The sequence below is a fragment of the Salvelinus sp. IW2-2015 genome, linkage group LG4p, assembly GCF_002910315.2.
Source record: "Salvelinus sp. IW2-2015 linkage group LG4p, ASM291031v2, whole genome shotgun sequence".
Lineage (NCBI taxonomy): Eukaryota > Metazoa > Chordata > Actinopteri > Salmoniformes > Salmonidae > Salvelinus > Salvelinus sp. IW2-2015.
Window position 1 is genome coordinate 21,275,857 of NC_036841.1, and position 16,607 is coordinate 21,292,463.

The 16,607-nt window shown below is 45.4% G+C and overlaps 2 protein-coding genes across 15 annotated transcripts in view; one reads left to right on the plus strand and one right to left on the minus strand.

The window, feature by feature from the left end:
- Window positions 1–16,607, plus strand: part of LOC111960691 (Friend leukemia integration 1 transcription factor) — a 124,089-nt gene that overhangs the window by 63,141 nt on the left and 44,341 nt on the right. The gene's annotated exons all lie outside the window — the stretch shown is intronic.
- On the minus strand, window positions 4–11,882 carry LOC111960689 (guanine nucleotide exchange factor DBS). 8 transcript variants are annotated; one of them, XM_070438758.1, is made up of 22 exons: window positions 11,733–11,882; window positions 11,500–11,616; window positions 11,158–11,307; window positions 10,771–10,895; window positions 9,830–9,944; window positions 9,545–9,664; window positions 8,543–8,734; window positions 8,100–8,291; window positions 7,678–7,837; window positions 6,497–6,638; window positions 4,296–4,362; window positions 4,021–4,136; window positions 3,631–3,793; window positions 3,281–3,499; window positions 2,912–3,133; window positions 2,507–2,678; window positions 2,308–2,380; window positions 2,108–2,208; window positions 1,759–1,851; window positions 1,505–1,561; window positions 1,198–1,272; window positions 4–257 (listed from the first exon to the last, which is right to left on the minus strand). In XM_070438758.1, exons 1-22 carry the CDS (start codon window positions 11,865–11,867, stop codon window positions 169–171), a joined length of 2,895 nt encoding a protein of 964 aa, XP_070294859.1. In that variant the 5' UTR covers window positions 11,868–11,882; the 3' UTR covers window positions 4–168. The 8 variants fall into 8 exon arrangements, with proteins under 8 accessions (XP_070294859.1, XP_023838603.2, XP_070294864.1 ...); XM_023982835.3 differs by having other exon boundaries at window positions 11,727–11,882; XM_070438763.1 differs by lacking the exon at window positions 1,505–1,561.

Sequence of the window (16,607 nt, forward strand, 5' to 3'; positions counted from 1 at the left end):
GCTGTGAATATCACACAGATTCAACAGCAAATCTCAGAGAGAAGATTTGTCTGTGATTGTGGAACAAGCTAGTGATTTGTGACTATGTGTTGGGGGGTGTGTGGAAAGCAGAGAGCAGGGTCCAGGCCAACCACACAGTGCAGCAGCGTGTTCCTCCCAGGCATGTTGTCACACTACCTCTCCTTTTGGCTGTAAGAGACTAGAGGTGCTGAGCCACTTGGCCCTGCTCAGAGTGATGTGAGGAGTCTGACCAGGCTCTGAGAGAAGAAGAGCAGTCAGCAACATCGTCAGGTGAACGCTGTGTCTGCCACTCAGGTGGCTTTGAAGTACACAGGTGTAGGTTGACTCATCCATCAAACTGTCTTACAAAGAAGGCCTTTGAGACCAACAAGGCTTTCATAGATTTTTCACTTGTTAACAAGACATTGTTGCATCTTCTGTGTCAACGATCGTCAAATTTGAATTCTCTTATCTGGTTATCTCCATGTTGCAGTCCCTCGTCAGTCCAGTGTCTTTAGCTAGACAGTACCAATGCACTCAGCGGGCCCTGGTGGCTGAATGTCTTACATTGATCTACCACAATTCATTCCCTCTCCAGTTTACTCAAATAATGCTTGCATGATGGTCACACAGAGATATATTTTGGGATGATGGGGAGTTGACATGGTGCTGAGATGACTACAAGTGAGGGAGGGTCAGGATGGATGACTACAGTGAGGAGGGTCAGGATGGATGCCTACAGTGAGGGAGGGTCAGGATGGATGGATGACTACAGTGAGGGAGGGTCAGGGATGGATGACTACTGTGAGGCGGGTCAGGATGGATGATGACTCAGTGAGCAGGGTCAGGATGGCTGGATGACTACAGTGAGGGCAGGGTCAGGATGGATGATGACTACAGTGAGGCAGGGTCAGGATGGATGGATGACTACAGTGAGGCAGGTCAGGATGGATGAGATGACTAAGTGAGGCAGGGTCAGGATGGATGACTACATGGAGGGAGGGTCAGGAGTGGATGGATGACTACAGTGAGGCAGGGTCAGGATGGATGGATGACTACAGTGAGGCAGGGTCAGGATGGATGGAGACTACAGTGAGGCAGGGTCAGGATGGATGACTACTGTGAGGGAGGGTCAGGGTGGATGGATGACTACACTACAGAGTCAAACACAGGTATGACATGGACTAGATAGAATACCTTTACACCCAAAGGGAGTTGGGTCACTCTTAATCTCGTGGCGTTTGGCTTTATGGTCAGGGCTAAGGAGGGATCCTGTCGGCCGAAGAACAGAGACAGAAGAGAAGGAAACAGAGAGAAATMATAAAGAGAGCAATAGAAAAACAGCTGTGAGAGAGGGAAGAGCTTCCTGAAACTGACTAGAWTAYTTAGCTACTTGCTAATACTATTGGAGACATCTAAATYATGAGGCTGGGGGACAGGCCTACTAAAACAGACACTAATTCTAATATTTGATGTATTAACTGCAAACTATACTGTAGTATACCTGGTTGAGAGAATACCATTGGTAATGTTAGACTTTTACCAGCAGGGTGAAGACATTCTGCAAAGGAAAGCATGCCAAAATATCAGTCTTCTAAAGCCCTGATGCAGTCGACTACTGGAAAGGATGTGTCCTGTCTAAAGTCATATCAGGGGGGTAGGTTAAGAGAGCTTGGGGTTGACTTCAAAATGGAGAACATATCTTTGCCATATATGATGACGACAACATGGGGGKTGCCTCCAGGACACTAGTGTTACCTTTCTGACTCTTCAGATTGCTGAAGCCTTGAAGGGTAAAACGCTTTTTAGCCACTGATGCCCTGTCAGTGGTGGGACTGGTGACTGTCTCCTCTACAACCACGGTAGAGAAAGAGGGACAGGAAGGAGAGACAGAGTAAAGTGGTTTGAAGAGGAAAAGAAGAGAAAGAAAGCTCAGATTAAAGGAGGAACAAGGAAGAAGGAAGTAGGAAAAGATTCAAGGACGGCTTGGCTACCTAACCAGACGAGGGGGGGTCACTAAAACTGCAACAGAAGTTTGCTTTCTTGTCATGAGCATTTGATAGAAGTAAAAACCATTTTCTTTACTCAACAAAATAGGGCAACTCACCTTTGTGTTTTGGGGAGGAGGGGGAGTTGGGGTCAGAGAAGACAGCATCTGTCTTCTTCTCTTCTCCCTTCTTCACGCTCTTCTGACAGTTCCTAAATGGACTAAGAGGGAGAAACAAACAGGTGAAAAAGAGAAGAACCAACCATGTTGATTCCTTCTCTCTAACTGGCTCTAGCCATGGTCTCTCTGTAAAATCTGACCTGAGACACATCGGTGGGCTGTTGCTGGTTGGACTGGGAGACATTGTMTCTGACGCCTTCTTTTGACTAGATTCTGGAACAAATCATCACAGTTACTAACAGAACACAGACACAACAACAGAGAATTTAGCATCCAGATGTGTATCACCTCTGGAATGTGTGTGCGTGTGTCTGTAATGCCGCAGATCCCCCATCTTACCCCTGCAGGCCTTCAGCTGGCCAGTCAGAACCTTCCTGATCTCGTTCAACCAAGATGTTTTGATCTCAGGTGTCGCAGCCTGGARGATAAACACCTCCTCTCTGGAATTACACCAGATCTCAAACTTCTTGTTGTCACCCTTGGCGCTCTCCGTGATGCCCACCGCACTCATCTGTTCGAGAGAACCGAAGAATATTACACTTCTATTTCACTGTTGAACTCATAACATACTAAAGATCCAAATAAAAATCAAAGGAGAGCCAGCCAGACAGCCAGACAGACTGCCAGACAGACTGCCAGAAGGTCAGTCAGGACATTGAGGAAGTGTTTGAAGCTGTACGAGGGGGCTTTCTCGTAACCCTCCCCCAGACAGTGAGCCAGCCAGCCAGACATTAACAGACTCACGTTGAGGGAGTGTTTGAAGCTGTAGGACGGGGCTTTCTCGTAACCCTCCCCATTCTCCTCCCGTCTCTTACAGAAGAGCAAGGCTTTTTCATGCAGGAACAGGTGTCTCTGCATGGGCTTGAAGCGGGCCAGGTCCTTGACCTTAGCGTGACCTTTCTTGTGTTCCGTCCACACGCTGAACGACCCCTGCATCAGCAGCCTGCCCAGCTCCGTCAGGCTCCCCTGGGGATCAATAAATTAACACAATCAATCACAAGTAGGACAGATAGCTGAGCGTTGTCTGTGGTACAGAAGATGTTACACGGTTGGGTAACTTTTTCCTCTCCACCCTAAAGCATGAGGAGYATAGGGGTGTCGTGGTTAGCTGACCTCATATCCTGTGATGGCGATGAGGTGCATGGAGTCGTTGACGGCCTTCAGGATCCCCAGGATGGAGGACAGCGCCTCCTGCAGGTCCTCTGAACCCTCACAGCCCTTACTGTACTTCAGTAACTCCTTCAGTATKAGCTGGTATTTGGTTATCCTCTGGACTGGCTTGAGGAGGTACGAGTCCAACCCCAGTTTGTGTTCCAACTTTCTCTGGCACTCCTTCGTAAAAACAAACAATCACACGTCAATACATGTATTATTATATATTTTTTTACAAGCTTACAGTAAACTGAGCTTGAGGATCCTATCCAAGATACACTGAGGGCCCTGYAAGAAAGGTGAAAGGTTACCTGGAAGAAGGCGCAGTCGGAGCACTGTCTCCACAAGCTCTCGGAGCGAGGTTTGTTCTGACAGTACTTCTCATAGATCTGCAGGTCGCCCATCCTCTCCAGGAAACAGCGTCCCACSAGCTCAGGGACGTCTGTGTAGGTCTCCAGCTCCCTGAGGAATGTCCTGATGAGAGACACAGACAGACAGCGGGATACAGGTTAGTACTACCGAGGTTGGGAAGCASTGGGGGGCTTGAGGTAATGTTAACCAAATMAAATATTGTTYAAATTGGWCCCTATAAATCGATATGGTTGAATGAATGTGCCTCTTCTSTAACAGCTGMTCACAATGACAGGACATTMCTCAGTAAACATTATGTAACATGGGTGTTGCYGTGGAGTAAAAGTCACCTCTTGTGGAACTGGTAGATCTCTGGCATGTTTCCAAACAGGACATCCTTCCTGTTGAGCAGCGCACTGGGGAGGAGGTGGGCCATGGCTGGGTTGTCCATCTCTGCAGCATAACCCTGGAATAACAACARATACTAAAATGTTAACACAGGACAATCTGAAAATGCACATCTATGATAAGTACATTTTCAACAAAAACATATAAATATATATATTACTACATTTAGGACAGTAAGTGAAGAAGTGGCGACCTCTAGTGGTCAGAAGTGACACACCTGCAGTACACAGAGTAGCTCCTCTACATACGCCCTCTCAGTCTCCAACAGCTCGTTCATTACATGTCTGTAGGAACAGAACAACAACATTCTATTTAACATCAACATAATTATTTAACATCGACCAATTATGATTTTTCAAAGCCGATATCGATTATTGGAGGACCAAAAAAGGCCGATACCGATTAATGAGACGATTTTTATATATATATTTGTAATACTGACAATTACAACAATACCGAATGAACACTTATTTTAACTTAATATAATACATCAATAAAATCGATTTGGTCTCAAATAAATAATGAAACATGTTCAATTTGGTTTAAATAATGCAAAAACAAAGTGTTGAAGAGAGTAAAAGTGCAATATGTGCCATGTAAAAAAGTTTAAGTTTAAGTTCCTTGCTCAGTTCCTTGCTCAGAACATATGGAAGCTGGTGGTTCCTTTTAAGATGAGTCTTCAATATTCCCAGGTAAGAAGTTTTAGGTTGTAGTTTTTATAGGACTATTTATCTCTATACCATTTGTATTTCATATACCTTTGACTATTGAATGTTCTAATAGGTACTTTAGTATTGCCAGCCTAATCTCGGGAGTTGATAGGCTTGAAGTCATAAACAGCGCAATGCTTGGAGCACAGAGAAGAGCTGCCTGCAAATGCAGGAAAGTGCTGTTTGAATGAATGCTTACGAGCCTGCTGCTGCCTACCACTGCTCAGTCAGAATGCTCTATCAAATCATAGACTTAATTATAACATAATAACACACAGAAATACGAGCCTTAGGTCATTAATATGGTCAAATCCGGAAACTATCATTTCGAAAACTAGACGTTTATTCTTTCAGTGAAATACAGAACCGTTCCGTATTTTATCTAACGGGTGGCATCCATAAGTCTAAATATTGCTGTTACATTGCACAACCTTCAATGTTATGTCATAATTATGTACAATTCTGGCAAATTAATTACGGTCTTTATAGGAAGAAATGGTCTTCACACAGTTCGCAACGAGCCAGGCGGCCCAAACTGCTGCATATACCCTGACTCTGCTTGCACAGAACGCAAGAGAAGTGACACAATTTCCCTAGTTAAAAGAAATTCATGTTAGCAGGCAATATTAACTAAATATGCAGGTTTAAAAATATATACTTGTGTATTGATTTTAAGAAAGGCATTGATGTTTATAGTTAGGTACACATTGGTGCAACGAAAGTGCTTTTTTCGCAAATGCGCTTGTTAAATCATCACCCGTTTGGCAAAGTAGGCTGTGATTCAATGATAAATTAACAGGCACCGCATCGATTATATGCAAAGCAGGACAAGCTAGATAAACTTGTAATATCATCAACCATGTGTAGTTAACTAGTGATTATGTTAGATTGATTGTTTTTTATAAGATAAGTTCAATGCTCCTTACCGTGGCTCTTTGCTGCACTCGCATAACAGGTAGTCAGCCTGCCACGCAGTCTCCTCGTGGAGTGCAATGTAATCGGCCATAATCGGTGTCCAAAAATGCTGATTACCGATTGTTTGAAAATTAAAAAATCGGCCCTAATTAAATCGGCCATTCCGATTAATCGGTCGACCTCTAATTATTATTTTGATAAACTATACCAAGTATGAAATATCTAACTATCTTTCTAACCATCTCTTTTCAATTGTGTTTCACAAGAGTATTAATTGATATAGTTTTTTAATTTATTTTTTTACCCCCTTTTTCGATCTGGTCTGATCGCTGCAACTCCCCAACGGGCTCAGGAGAGGCGAAGGTCGAGTCATGCGTCTCCCGAAACATGATCCGCCAAACCGCGCTTCTTAACACCTGCCCGCTTAACCTGGAAGCCAGCTGAACCAATGTGTTGGAGGAAACACCGTCCAACTGACGACCAAAGTCAGCCTGCAGGCGCCCAGCCCGTCACAAGGAGTCACTAGAGCGTGATGAGCCAAGTAAAGCCCCCCCCCGGCCAAACCCCCACCTTACCCGGACGACAATGGGCCAATTGTGCGCCGCCCTATGGGACTCCCGGTCACGACCGGTTGTGACACAGCCTGGGATCGATCCTGGGTCTGTAGTGACGCTTCAAGCACTGCGATGCAGTGCCTTAGACCGCTGCGCCACTCGGGAGGCCGTTCATTGATTTATTTTAAGGCATTTCAGGCTATAGTATGACATCATTGACCTTTGACCCCTGACCCTACCGTCGGAGCACAGCCAGGTTCTCCTCCTCAGACAGAGAGCCGTGTCTGCTGCTGCCGTTCTGCACCTGGACCTCCACTATTCTGCAGTTTTCTACGTTCAAGATGTTGTCCTCTGCATTCCTCGTCTCTTGACTCCTGTGAGCTACAAGAAACAGAAAAACGGAATAAGAACTACTCATCTGAACTTCAAACAACCAACAAAAATGTCATTTCAATCAATCAATGATATATTGTCGGGGAATTAAATATTGTTTAAGGCGCAGTTCTTACATGCCACTAGATGGCAATGAATGGATCAGAAACAGGAGAGGCTGCTGCTGACCTGCAAAACAACTCATCAAAATGTAAAACTGACCCTTACCTCAACCAAACCCTTACCCCTACCCTAACCCAATTTGAACCTATTCTGAAATAAAATATTAGGAGTGTCCATATAGCCTTTTCCATCAGAACCAGAGAGACAGAGAGGGAAGGGTAGAGTCAGAACCAGAGAGACAGGGAGGGAAGGGCTGAGTCAGAACCAGAGAGACAGGGAGGGAAGGGTAGAGTCAGAACCAGAGAGACAGGGAGGGAAGGGGAGGGAAGGGTAGAGTCAGAACCAGAGAGACAGGAGGAAGGCTGAGTCAGAACCAGGAGAGACAGGGAGGGAAGGCAGAGTCAGAACCAGAGAGACAGAGGAGGGAAGGGTAGAGTCAGAACCAGAGAGACAGGGAGGGAGAAGGGTAGAGTCAGAACCAGAGAGACAGGGAGAAGGCAAGAGTCAGAACCAGAGAGACGGAAGGGCAGAGTCAGACCAGAGAGACAGGGAGGGAAGGGTAGAGTCAGAACCAGAGAGACAGAGAGGAAGAAGGGTAGAGTCAGAACCAGAGAGACAGGGAGGAAGGTAGAGTCAGAACCAGAGAGACAGGGAGGGAAGGGTAGAGTCAGAACCAGAGAGATAGGGAGGGAAGGGCAGAGTCAGAACCAGAGAGACAGGGAGGGAAGGGTAGAGTCAGAACCAAGAGAAGACAGGGAGAGAAGGGCAGAGTCAGAACCAGAGAGACAGGGAGGGAAGGGTAGAATCAGAACAGAGAGACAGGGAGGGAAAGGTAGAGTCAGAACCAGAGAGACAGGGAGGGAAGGGTAGTTAGTCAAGATTGGTGACGACCAGTGTGACATGTGGAGCAGAGTGTGCTACTCACCAGGAGGGGACATGGGGAACTTGATGATGGCTTCAGGCCTGGGAGCCACTGGCTGGACGGGCCGTGTCTGTTTGGCTGCCAGCTTCTTCAGACTGACCCTCCTCTTCTCAAACATCTCCTGCATGGACACCTGCTTTTGAAACACCTTCTCTACCTGCTCCTGTTAACACACACAGAGGGGAGGGAGGGTTAGATGCTGACATTTTGAGGGTGTAGCTCAATAGTCAAAAACGTCTTCCTCTCCTCGTCTCTATTCAATCGCTTGATTATACTTAAACCAAAAGTCTTTCTTGACCACGTTGAGAGGGGAGGAAAAACATCTCGACCTCCTGGTCAGGTCTCGTGTTCAAAACAACTGGCCCACCAAATACAATGTTTTCTCATGTAATGTATATCTGGTGCCTCCATGGGGCGCCACCTACCCTGAGCTCTGGYTTGAGGATGGAGTCATAGTCCCTCCAGATGGCGTTGAGGTCGGTGATCTGGTGTTGGGCGGCCGTGTCCAGGTACTTCTCCAGCTCCTGCAGCGCGGCCTCCGCCCCGTCCTGAGACTGACATCTATCTACCGGCTGGGAGGCAAGGAGGTAGATCCCTTCCTCACACCACCTCGATGCCTAGGGAGGGGGGGAGGGGGAGAGAGAGAGAGAGGGGTTCATTATACCACAGGTCAGAGGGAGAATGAATCCTTGACTGGCTGAACTCAAACCCTAACTCTTATACCTCTACACTTATCATACATCAGAAAGATTCCATCAGCTCTCACCTACTAGAGGGCTACATTGACCAATCACCCGGTTACTGATCCCCATCTAAACCAGGGGTTGCCAGTGTTTCCATAGCCCTACTTCTCCCCTCCAGCCCTCACCTTCTCCAGACAGTGGTGCAGCTCCATGGCCCTCAGGAGGAGGACCTTCTTGGTCTTGAGGAAGGAGGTGACCTCATCACACACGGCCCTCAGCTCACTGCACTTAGGCAGGATGGAGTCCTCAGCGTAGTGAGCACTCTCAATCAGCCCATCCCCCTCAGTGGCCAGGGCCAGAGCCCAGTCCAACACATCCTGGAGAGAGAGACACACAGGCAGGTGAGAACACACACACACACACACACACACACACACACACACACACACTAAAACAAAATAAATATGAACAAAGCAGTCATAATGGAAAGCCATTAAATCCATGTTACTTCCTAGTTGCCTCTGAAATAAGGACCTATACATAACAGCCAACTCCTCATTTTACACAACGTATACAGTCTGTAAAGATTTCACTGTGGATGTTCTGGGCCTTATCGCAGGCATTGTGGATTCAGTTCATGTCCATATATGTGATTGGAATGTAGAACGAGGGAGCAGGCTGTTTCTGTGGTGCAGAACCAGAAGTAGCACCATCCACTCTACCACCACACAACACACACACAATCTGTCTCTCTCTCCCTCCTTAAGTCCCCTTGAATGAAGCAGCACAAGACATATGATGTCATTTCTCCAAGATAATAATAGCAGCACATATAGCAGGTGTTGTACATGTTTAGATACACAGTCATATCCATGACAACAAGCCATGTTTTCTAGTCACATAGGGACTACAGCAGTAATGTATGTGTGAACCAACCAATAGAGGTATGGTCCACTGCACGTGAGTCATCTGTAAAGTCAATACTGTCATTGAGATGAACAGGGTCTATAATGTACTGGGGTACAACGAGAGCGGAAACAGGATACGACCCATGTCAGCTGGTGGAATCTCATCATTTCAAGTTTCTACATTCATTTCACTCATCGTGTTTTGGATCTGTTAGACAAGTTGATGAGGTATGGGGAGGATGACGTGTGCTATTGGGATGAAGTGTGTGTGTGTCTTACACAGGCCTTCTCCTCCTGGCTGTTGAGTTCTCGTAGGATGTGTTCTGCATGGGCGGGACTGATGCCAACCTCCGAGAACGCCTCTACCCGCTCTGACACCACATCCAGCTGGGCACGCACCTGAACACACATAGTGAGGGACAGGTAGTCAGAACACACACACTCACATACTACACACACACACACACACACACACAGACAGAGACACACGCACACACTACAAATTGACAAACAGTCACTGGGACTACATCTCCCATGATGCTCTTATGTCCCTGTTCCCCTCACCTCACGGAAGTAGTATTCAAAATGGCGGAGCTGCAGACACTGTTCCAGCTTGGTCTGGTGTCTCTCCCAGAAATCATCAAACGCTGTCTCTGTCTCATCCAGCTGGCCCAGCAGTCTACACACGGATGGAGGAAGAACGGTAGACGAATGAAGGGATGGAGATAGAGAGATGGATGGATGGATGGATGGAGGGAGAGAAAAAGAGAAAAATGGAAAGGGAATGAAGGATAGAGAGGAGAACCTGAGTCAAAGGAAAAAAAGCTAACAATGGTATTTCAGCTTGGATCTCAAAGTATCACTAAGTGAAACCAGAAGTACCTATTCATTGAAACCAAACCAAGTCCTGTGTTTAATCAAATCCCTTACATAACCTACTCCTCCAAGAGCAGAGCACTTTACAGTATAACCAACATCATGTTTTGAGTTATGAAACACTGCAGTTTTCTTTCCTTTGTTCTACCAATTKTGCTCTGCAGCTGTGAGTGCTGCCACTATGCATCCTATCCCCGTACTCCCAAAATACACCAGAATGGCACGGGGGGCAGATTTCACTGCAGCGCGGCAGAACACAGCCTAGAAGGTTCAGGGTCATGGTGGGAGATGAGAGAGTAGAGTTCTAGGTAACTTCTAGCAAGAGACACACCACCATTGTTACTAGAGAACATGAATCTTGACTGTTCCATAACCAGTTGGACCTCAGGATATCTCTGTCTTCTTTCCTATCTCTGTTGTTCCTACTGTACCCTGTCCCTTTCTCAACCTATTTCATTAGCATTAAAGGGACAGTTCACCCTAAAATTGATATGGRGCCAAACRMWCCCATTKATTTAGGATTGAGGCATACATACAGATTTAGTATGATCTAAACAACACAACTTTAGACCACTTCTMAGGTATGAGAGTACCTCTAAGCCTGACCCTTGACCCCTGTCCCRTCTGACCTCTGCACGGTGGCCAGGTTCTCCAGRTCGTCCTGGTTCATTGTATAGTCGGGTTCTCTCTGCAGGGGCTCGTTGATGCTCTCCAGGAGCCGGCCCCCCTGGCCCAGGGCCACACACAGGTCCRCCTGGGAGAGAGACAGGACATGGACACATCCGTTAGAGGGATCTACCATTGGACAGTACAGAGTATACAGTCTCAGCTACAGCCAAAGTCTGTTCTTCAGTATATCTTTCCCCTGAGAAACACAAACACCAGGAACAAATCAGGAACTGAATGTTTAATCGTGCCTTGAATTTCAGATGAATTGACCTCAACACTATCACTTAAAACATGGAGTTTTTGGTAATAGTCTGCATATTAATGACTTGGTCCCTCCATGCCCTTACCTTCATCTGTCCCTTCTTCTCGGTGTGTGTGGCCAGCAGGTTGGACGTGGCCTGGGRGTTGTTGGGTAGCTCGGTCTCGGCCAGCTCCGTCCCAAACGACTGCAGGGTCTGTGCCGTGGTCTTCACCATCAGAGCAAAGGCCTCGATAGCCTGAGMACCGGACAAACACAACCCAYTTGTGTCATCACTGGTTATAAACACACACACATCCCATTGAGATGGGGCGGACTAATGGGAGAGTTTAGAATGAGTTCAGTTCAGTGCGCAGATATCAGGTTAGGATTGGGCCCTATGTATTCTGTCAGGGGTCTGGTGGGAAGGGTGTGGTAGTAGGGTACTCACGGTGCGGTGTGAGATCCAGGTCTCATGGCAGTAATCCTGGGTTCCTCCCAGKTCCTGGGGCAGRTGKGTCCGGTCGATGTAGGCATGGAGCTCCGTCACAGAGCTCAGCATCACCACCTGAGACATAGGGAGTCAACACACATTAACCTACATATGAGACGCATACAAACGTCCACTAACGTCCTCACATCAGACGAGCACGTGCACATGCATATAAAAAAACATACCGGCACCTTCATCTTGAACTCATCCCTGTTGAACTTGAAGAAGATGTCGGAGAGRGTCCGCTGGAATAAYGTGGAGGGCCGCAAGACCAGAACCAGCTGTAAATTCACTGGGAATGAGCCCTGTGGAACACACACATTCATTACTTTGTGTTGTTATTGTTGTTGTTGGGGGATAAACTTTCAGAAGTCTTATGGAATTCATTGATACAAATTAAATTAACATACATACACATGCCTTACTGGAAAGAGTGGTAAATCAGGGTAGTGATTCATCTTGGTGAGCAAATCCAGTGGCCTTGTGTTTTAGGTTATTGTCCTGCTGAACTGAATCAGGTTTTCCTCTAGGGTTTTGCCTGTGCTTAGCTCTATTCAGTTTCTTTTTATCCTACAAAACTCCCTAGTCCTTGCCAATAACATGATGCAGCCACCACCACCATGGTTGAAAATATGAACAGTGGTAGTCAGTGCTGTGTTGGATTTTCCCCAAACATAACGCTTTGTATTCAGGACAAAATTAATTTCTTTGCCACATTTTTAGCAGTTTTACTTTAGTACCTTAATGCAAACAGGATGCACGTTTTGGAATATTTGTATTCTGTACAGGCTTCCTTCTTTTCACTCTGTCATTTAGGTTAGTATTGTGGAGTAACTACAATGTTGTTGATCCATCCTCAGTTTCCTCCTATCACAGCCATTAAACTCTGTAACTGTTTTAAAGTCACCATTGACCTCATGGTGAAATCCCTGAGCAGTTTCCTTACTCTCCGGCAACTGTGTTAGTGACTGGGTGTATTGATACACCATCCAAAGTGTAATTAATAACTTCACCATGCTCAAAGGGATAGTCAATGTCTGCTTTGTCCATTTTTAGCCATCTACCAATAGGTGCCCTTCTTTGCGAAGCATTGGAAAACCTCCATGGTCTATGTGGTTGAATCTGTGTTGGATATTCACTGCTCGACTGAAGGACCTTGCAGAAAATGTTATGTGTGGGGGTACAGAGATGAGGTAGTCATTTAAAAATCATGGTAAACACTATTATTACACACAGAGAATCCTTGCAACTTATTAAGCACATTTTTACTCCTGAACTTATTTAGCCATGCCTTGGGAAAAGGGTTTGAATATTTACTGACTCAAGACATTTCAGCTTTTTATTTTTTAATTAATTAGTAAATATTTCTAAAAACGTAATTCCATTTTGACATTATGGGGTATTGTGTGTAGGCCAGTGACACAAAATATAAATGTAATCAATTTTAAATTCAGGCTGTAACACAACAAAATGTGGAAAAAGTTGAGAAGTGTGACTACTTTCTGAAGGCACTGTAAGCCAGATTGTTAGTGGCTTGATGTAACAGGAGTTGTGAATTACTCTGCTCTACAGGGGGGTCTTCAATCATTACTGCAAGACTAGCTAGAGTAGGACAACCTTCCTCAGCCTAGGGCACACAAACAACACTACCCACAGTAGAACCAACATACCCACAGTGATGTAGCATCACCACACTCCACTGCTGCTGGCTACAGCTGACATATATAGCAGGCTGAGTGGACATAACACTGATCCCTGGAGGAGTGGAGGGGGTAGCGCTACAACTAACATCACTGGAGGTGCAGCCAAAAATATCTAGTGCATGTTATAAAACAGGTGCATCTCGCTCTTGTTTTATAACAGGTACTTTTATTGAATTCTTTGGGTTGAAAATACTGAGAAGAGATTTCACCAGAAAACCTAGAATCCACACAGCAACTGACAGCCTGAATATAGCCTATTGTCTGATTGGATGAACCAGAGCCATATACACACACACATACATACTGTACATACGGTTATATACACTCCCCTATGTATTTACTTGGACAGTGAAGATAAAAGTGCATTTGCAGTTAATTTTGGTGGTGTTTATAGGCATAAAATTACACCCCCCCAAAAATGCTAACCTCCCCTGTTATTGGTAATGGTGAGTGGTAGGCATGTTTTGGGGGCATGATCTCATTAACGTAGAAGTGTTCAGAAACATATTCTATTCTTATTTACAGTAAAAGTGACCAAAAAAATGACAATACGTTATTTACCATTAATTTCTATTGGGCACAACAATCTGAAACACAGACAAAACAAACTGCAAATGCATCCAAGTTTATTGAGCCTCAAGTTTGATGTAGTCATTGCGTGCTAGGAATATGGGACCAAATACAACCTTTTTAACTAAATCCAAATACTTATGACACCTTCAAATTGGGGGACTTTAATTTCTAAACGGTAAAACAGATACACTGCCTTCAGGAAGTATTCAGACCCCTTGACTTATTCCACATTTTGTTGTGTTACAGCCTGGATTTATCTCACCCCAAATCCAGATACAAGACGTAATCGCCGTCAAAAAGTCATTCTACAAAGTATTCACTCAGGGGTGTGAATATTTCTGTAAATTAGAGATTTCTGTATTTCATTTTCAAGAAATTTGCAAAATCTTCTAAAAACACATTTTCACTTTGTCATTATGGGGTATTGCGTGTAGGTGGGTGAGAAAAAAAACAGGATTTAATCCGTTTTGAATTCAGGCTGTAACAACAAAATGTTGCATAAGGGGTATGAATACTTTCTGAAGGCACTGTATGTATGAAAATACCCTCAAATAAAAGGTGACATTCTGTACTGTCGCCTCATATTAAACATTTGATCTCAAATCCAAAATGCTGGAGTATAGAGACAAATTAAAAGTTTTAGCTTAACTGTTCAAATAAATACAGTTAAGGTTTGTAACCACAGTAAAACCTCTGCAAATCACAATTCCAATTAGCAGCATAAGGCTCTATTTCAGCAGTGTGATGTCATCTCATATTGCCAAACGYCTGCTTCCCAGAGACTAGCCCACTACATCCACACACAGCTGCTTACCAACCCTGCAATACCACGTTGCCATGGAAACTGCACTCCTTGGGAGAAAGAGATGAGGTTCCACACAGCGACGGTTTCCACGTCTGTCACACAGCCAGTCTATTTTTTATTAATTAATTGCATCTAGTAAATAAAGGACTGCTCTTTCTCACTGAAAAAAAATGTGTCAATGACCAGGTTTCGAACCTGGATCTCAAAAGACTGCTTTAGCCCACTGAGCTAAAGACCTAGGCATTTGCTCGGGGAGCTAACACGTGTCTTCAGGTGTCAGGCAAGGTCACTCAAATCTGAGTGCATTACTGAACTACCACCGCAAAATCAATGAAGAGATCCTGAGAGATAAAACGTGTTCATCTTCATTACCTCTCATTATTTATCTCCTAATCAATAATCCAGCGCACGGTCACACTGTCTATCCTGCACATGACACTCAAACAAATGACTTGATCTGTTTGGGACTGATGGATGTATGGGACTGGAGCAAGCCTGCTGTGATTGGAGCTTGACTTATTAGGCTCCTCCTCTCAGTAGATTTGAACCCTATTWGCATATAATATGGCCCTTTTCTATCACAGTAACCCATCAATATTTTTGGAGAGCTTGGAGTTTGCTGACACTAAAATCATAAAAGCACTTTAACAGCGGGCGGGCGGACGTTAAAAACCATTTAATGAGAACATGGAACGAGGGGCTGCTTCTTGACCTTCAAACTGTGATTTCCATAACAATACCATTCCACGTAGTCCACTCTGGTATATCCAATGAAAGCTTATGTTACACCCAGCTACACAGTATATGATATACTGTAGGAAGTAATAATGGAACACATATTAGAATAAGGATTTTCACTGGGGTCTGTCGGGAGGGAACTCACCCCATCCACCGCTAACGTGTAGCAGCACCCACTTAGATGATAGGTGGTGGCCATGTTGTAACAGAACACTCAAACCACACATCAGCTAGCTGTTYCGGTGGAACAGCTGATTTGGTCATTTATTCMSAACATGTTTTTCGATCTCCAATGTCATTCTGTAGGGAGTACCATATAGACAGAACACTGATCAGGATAACCTTGACATATGTCAGCTACAGAGGAAGATGCATGGCCTCCAGCCTACAGCATAACAAACACAATCACGAGATATGCCATCACACACACACACACACACCCCATCCTTTGACTAGGAAGCCCCTACAAACAGATACATACACAAGCACACACAGAAAAATATATCTGAGTAGCCTGCCACCACTACTATCTCTTCCCCATCACACCCAGCTGAGTAGCCTGACACCACTATCTCTCCCCATCACACCCAGCTGAGTAGCCTGACACTACTATCTCTCCCCATCACACCCAGCTGAGTAGCCTAACACCACTATCTCTCCCCCATCACACCCAGCTAAGTAGCCTGACACTACTATCTCTCCCCATCACACCCAATCTCCTTCTCTCAAATATTGATCTGCTGGAACATGTCCCTACGCCATCTCCTGACACCACACCCTGTTTCCCCACCTTTAATATAAGGTCTACTCTCCCCACAGCTTTGAACATTGGTTCCCATCCATGTGTCAGAGGCCAAATCAATCAAACTCAAACGCCATCTTTCTCTGATCCAACTAGGCCTGCTTCTTCCTCCTTCACGGTCCGAAGCGGCTCTGGCTGTCCTCCGGTCTCGACAGGAATCTCGCACTCGCGTACCGACCATGGATGCTCCAAGGCTTAGCCATGCGCTCTCTGTACGATCTGGCCCTGCCAATTGTGATGGGAAGAGATAGTGGTGTCAGGCTACTCAGCTCGGTGTTGATGGGGACGAGTATATGGTGTCAGGCTTACTCAGCTGGGTTGTGATGGGGGAGAGATAGTGTGTTCAGGCTTACTCAGCTGGGGTGTGATGGGGGAGAGATAGTAGTGTCAGGCTACTCAGCTGGGTGTGATGGGGAAGAGATAGTGGATGTCAGGCTAACTCAGA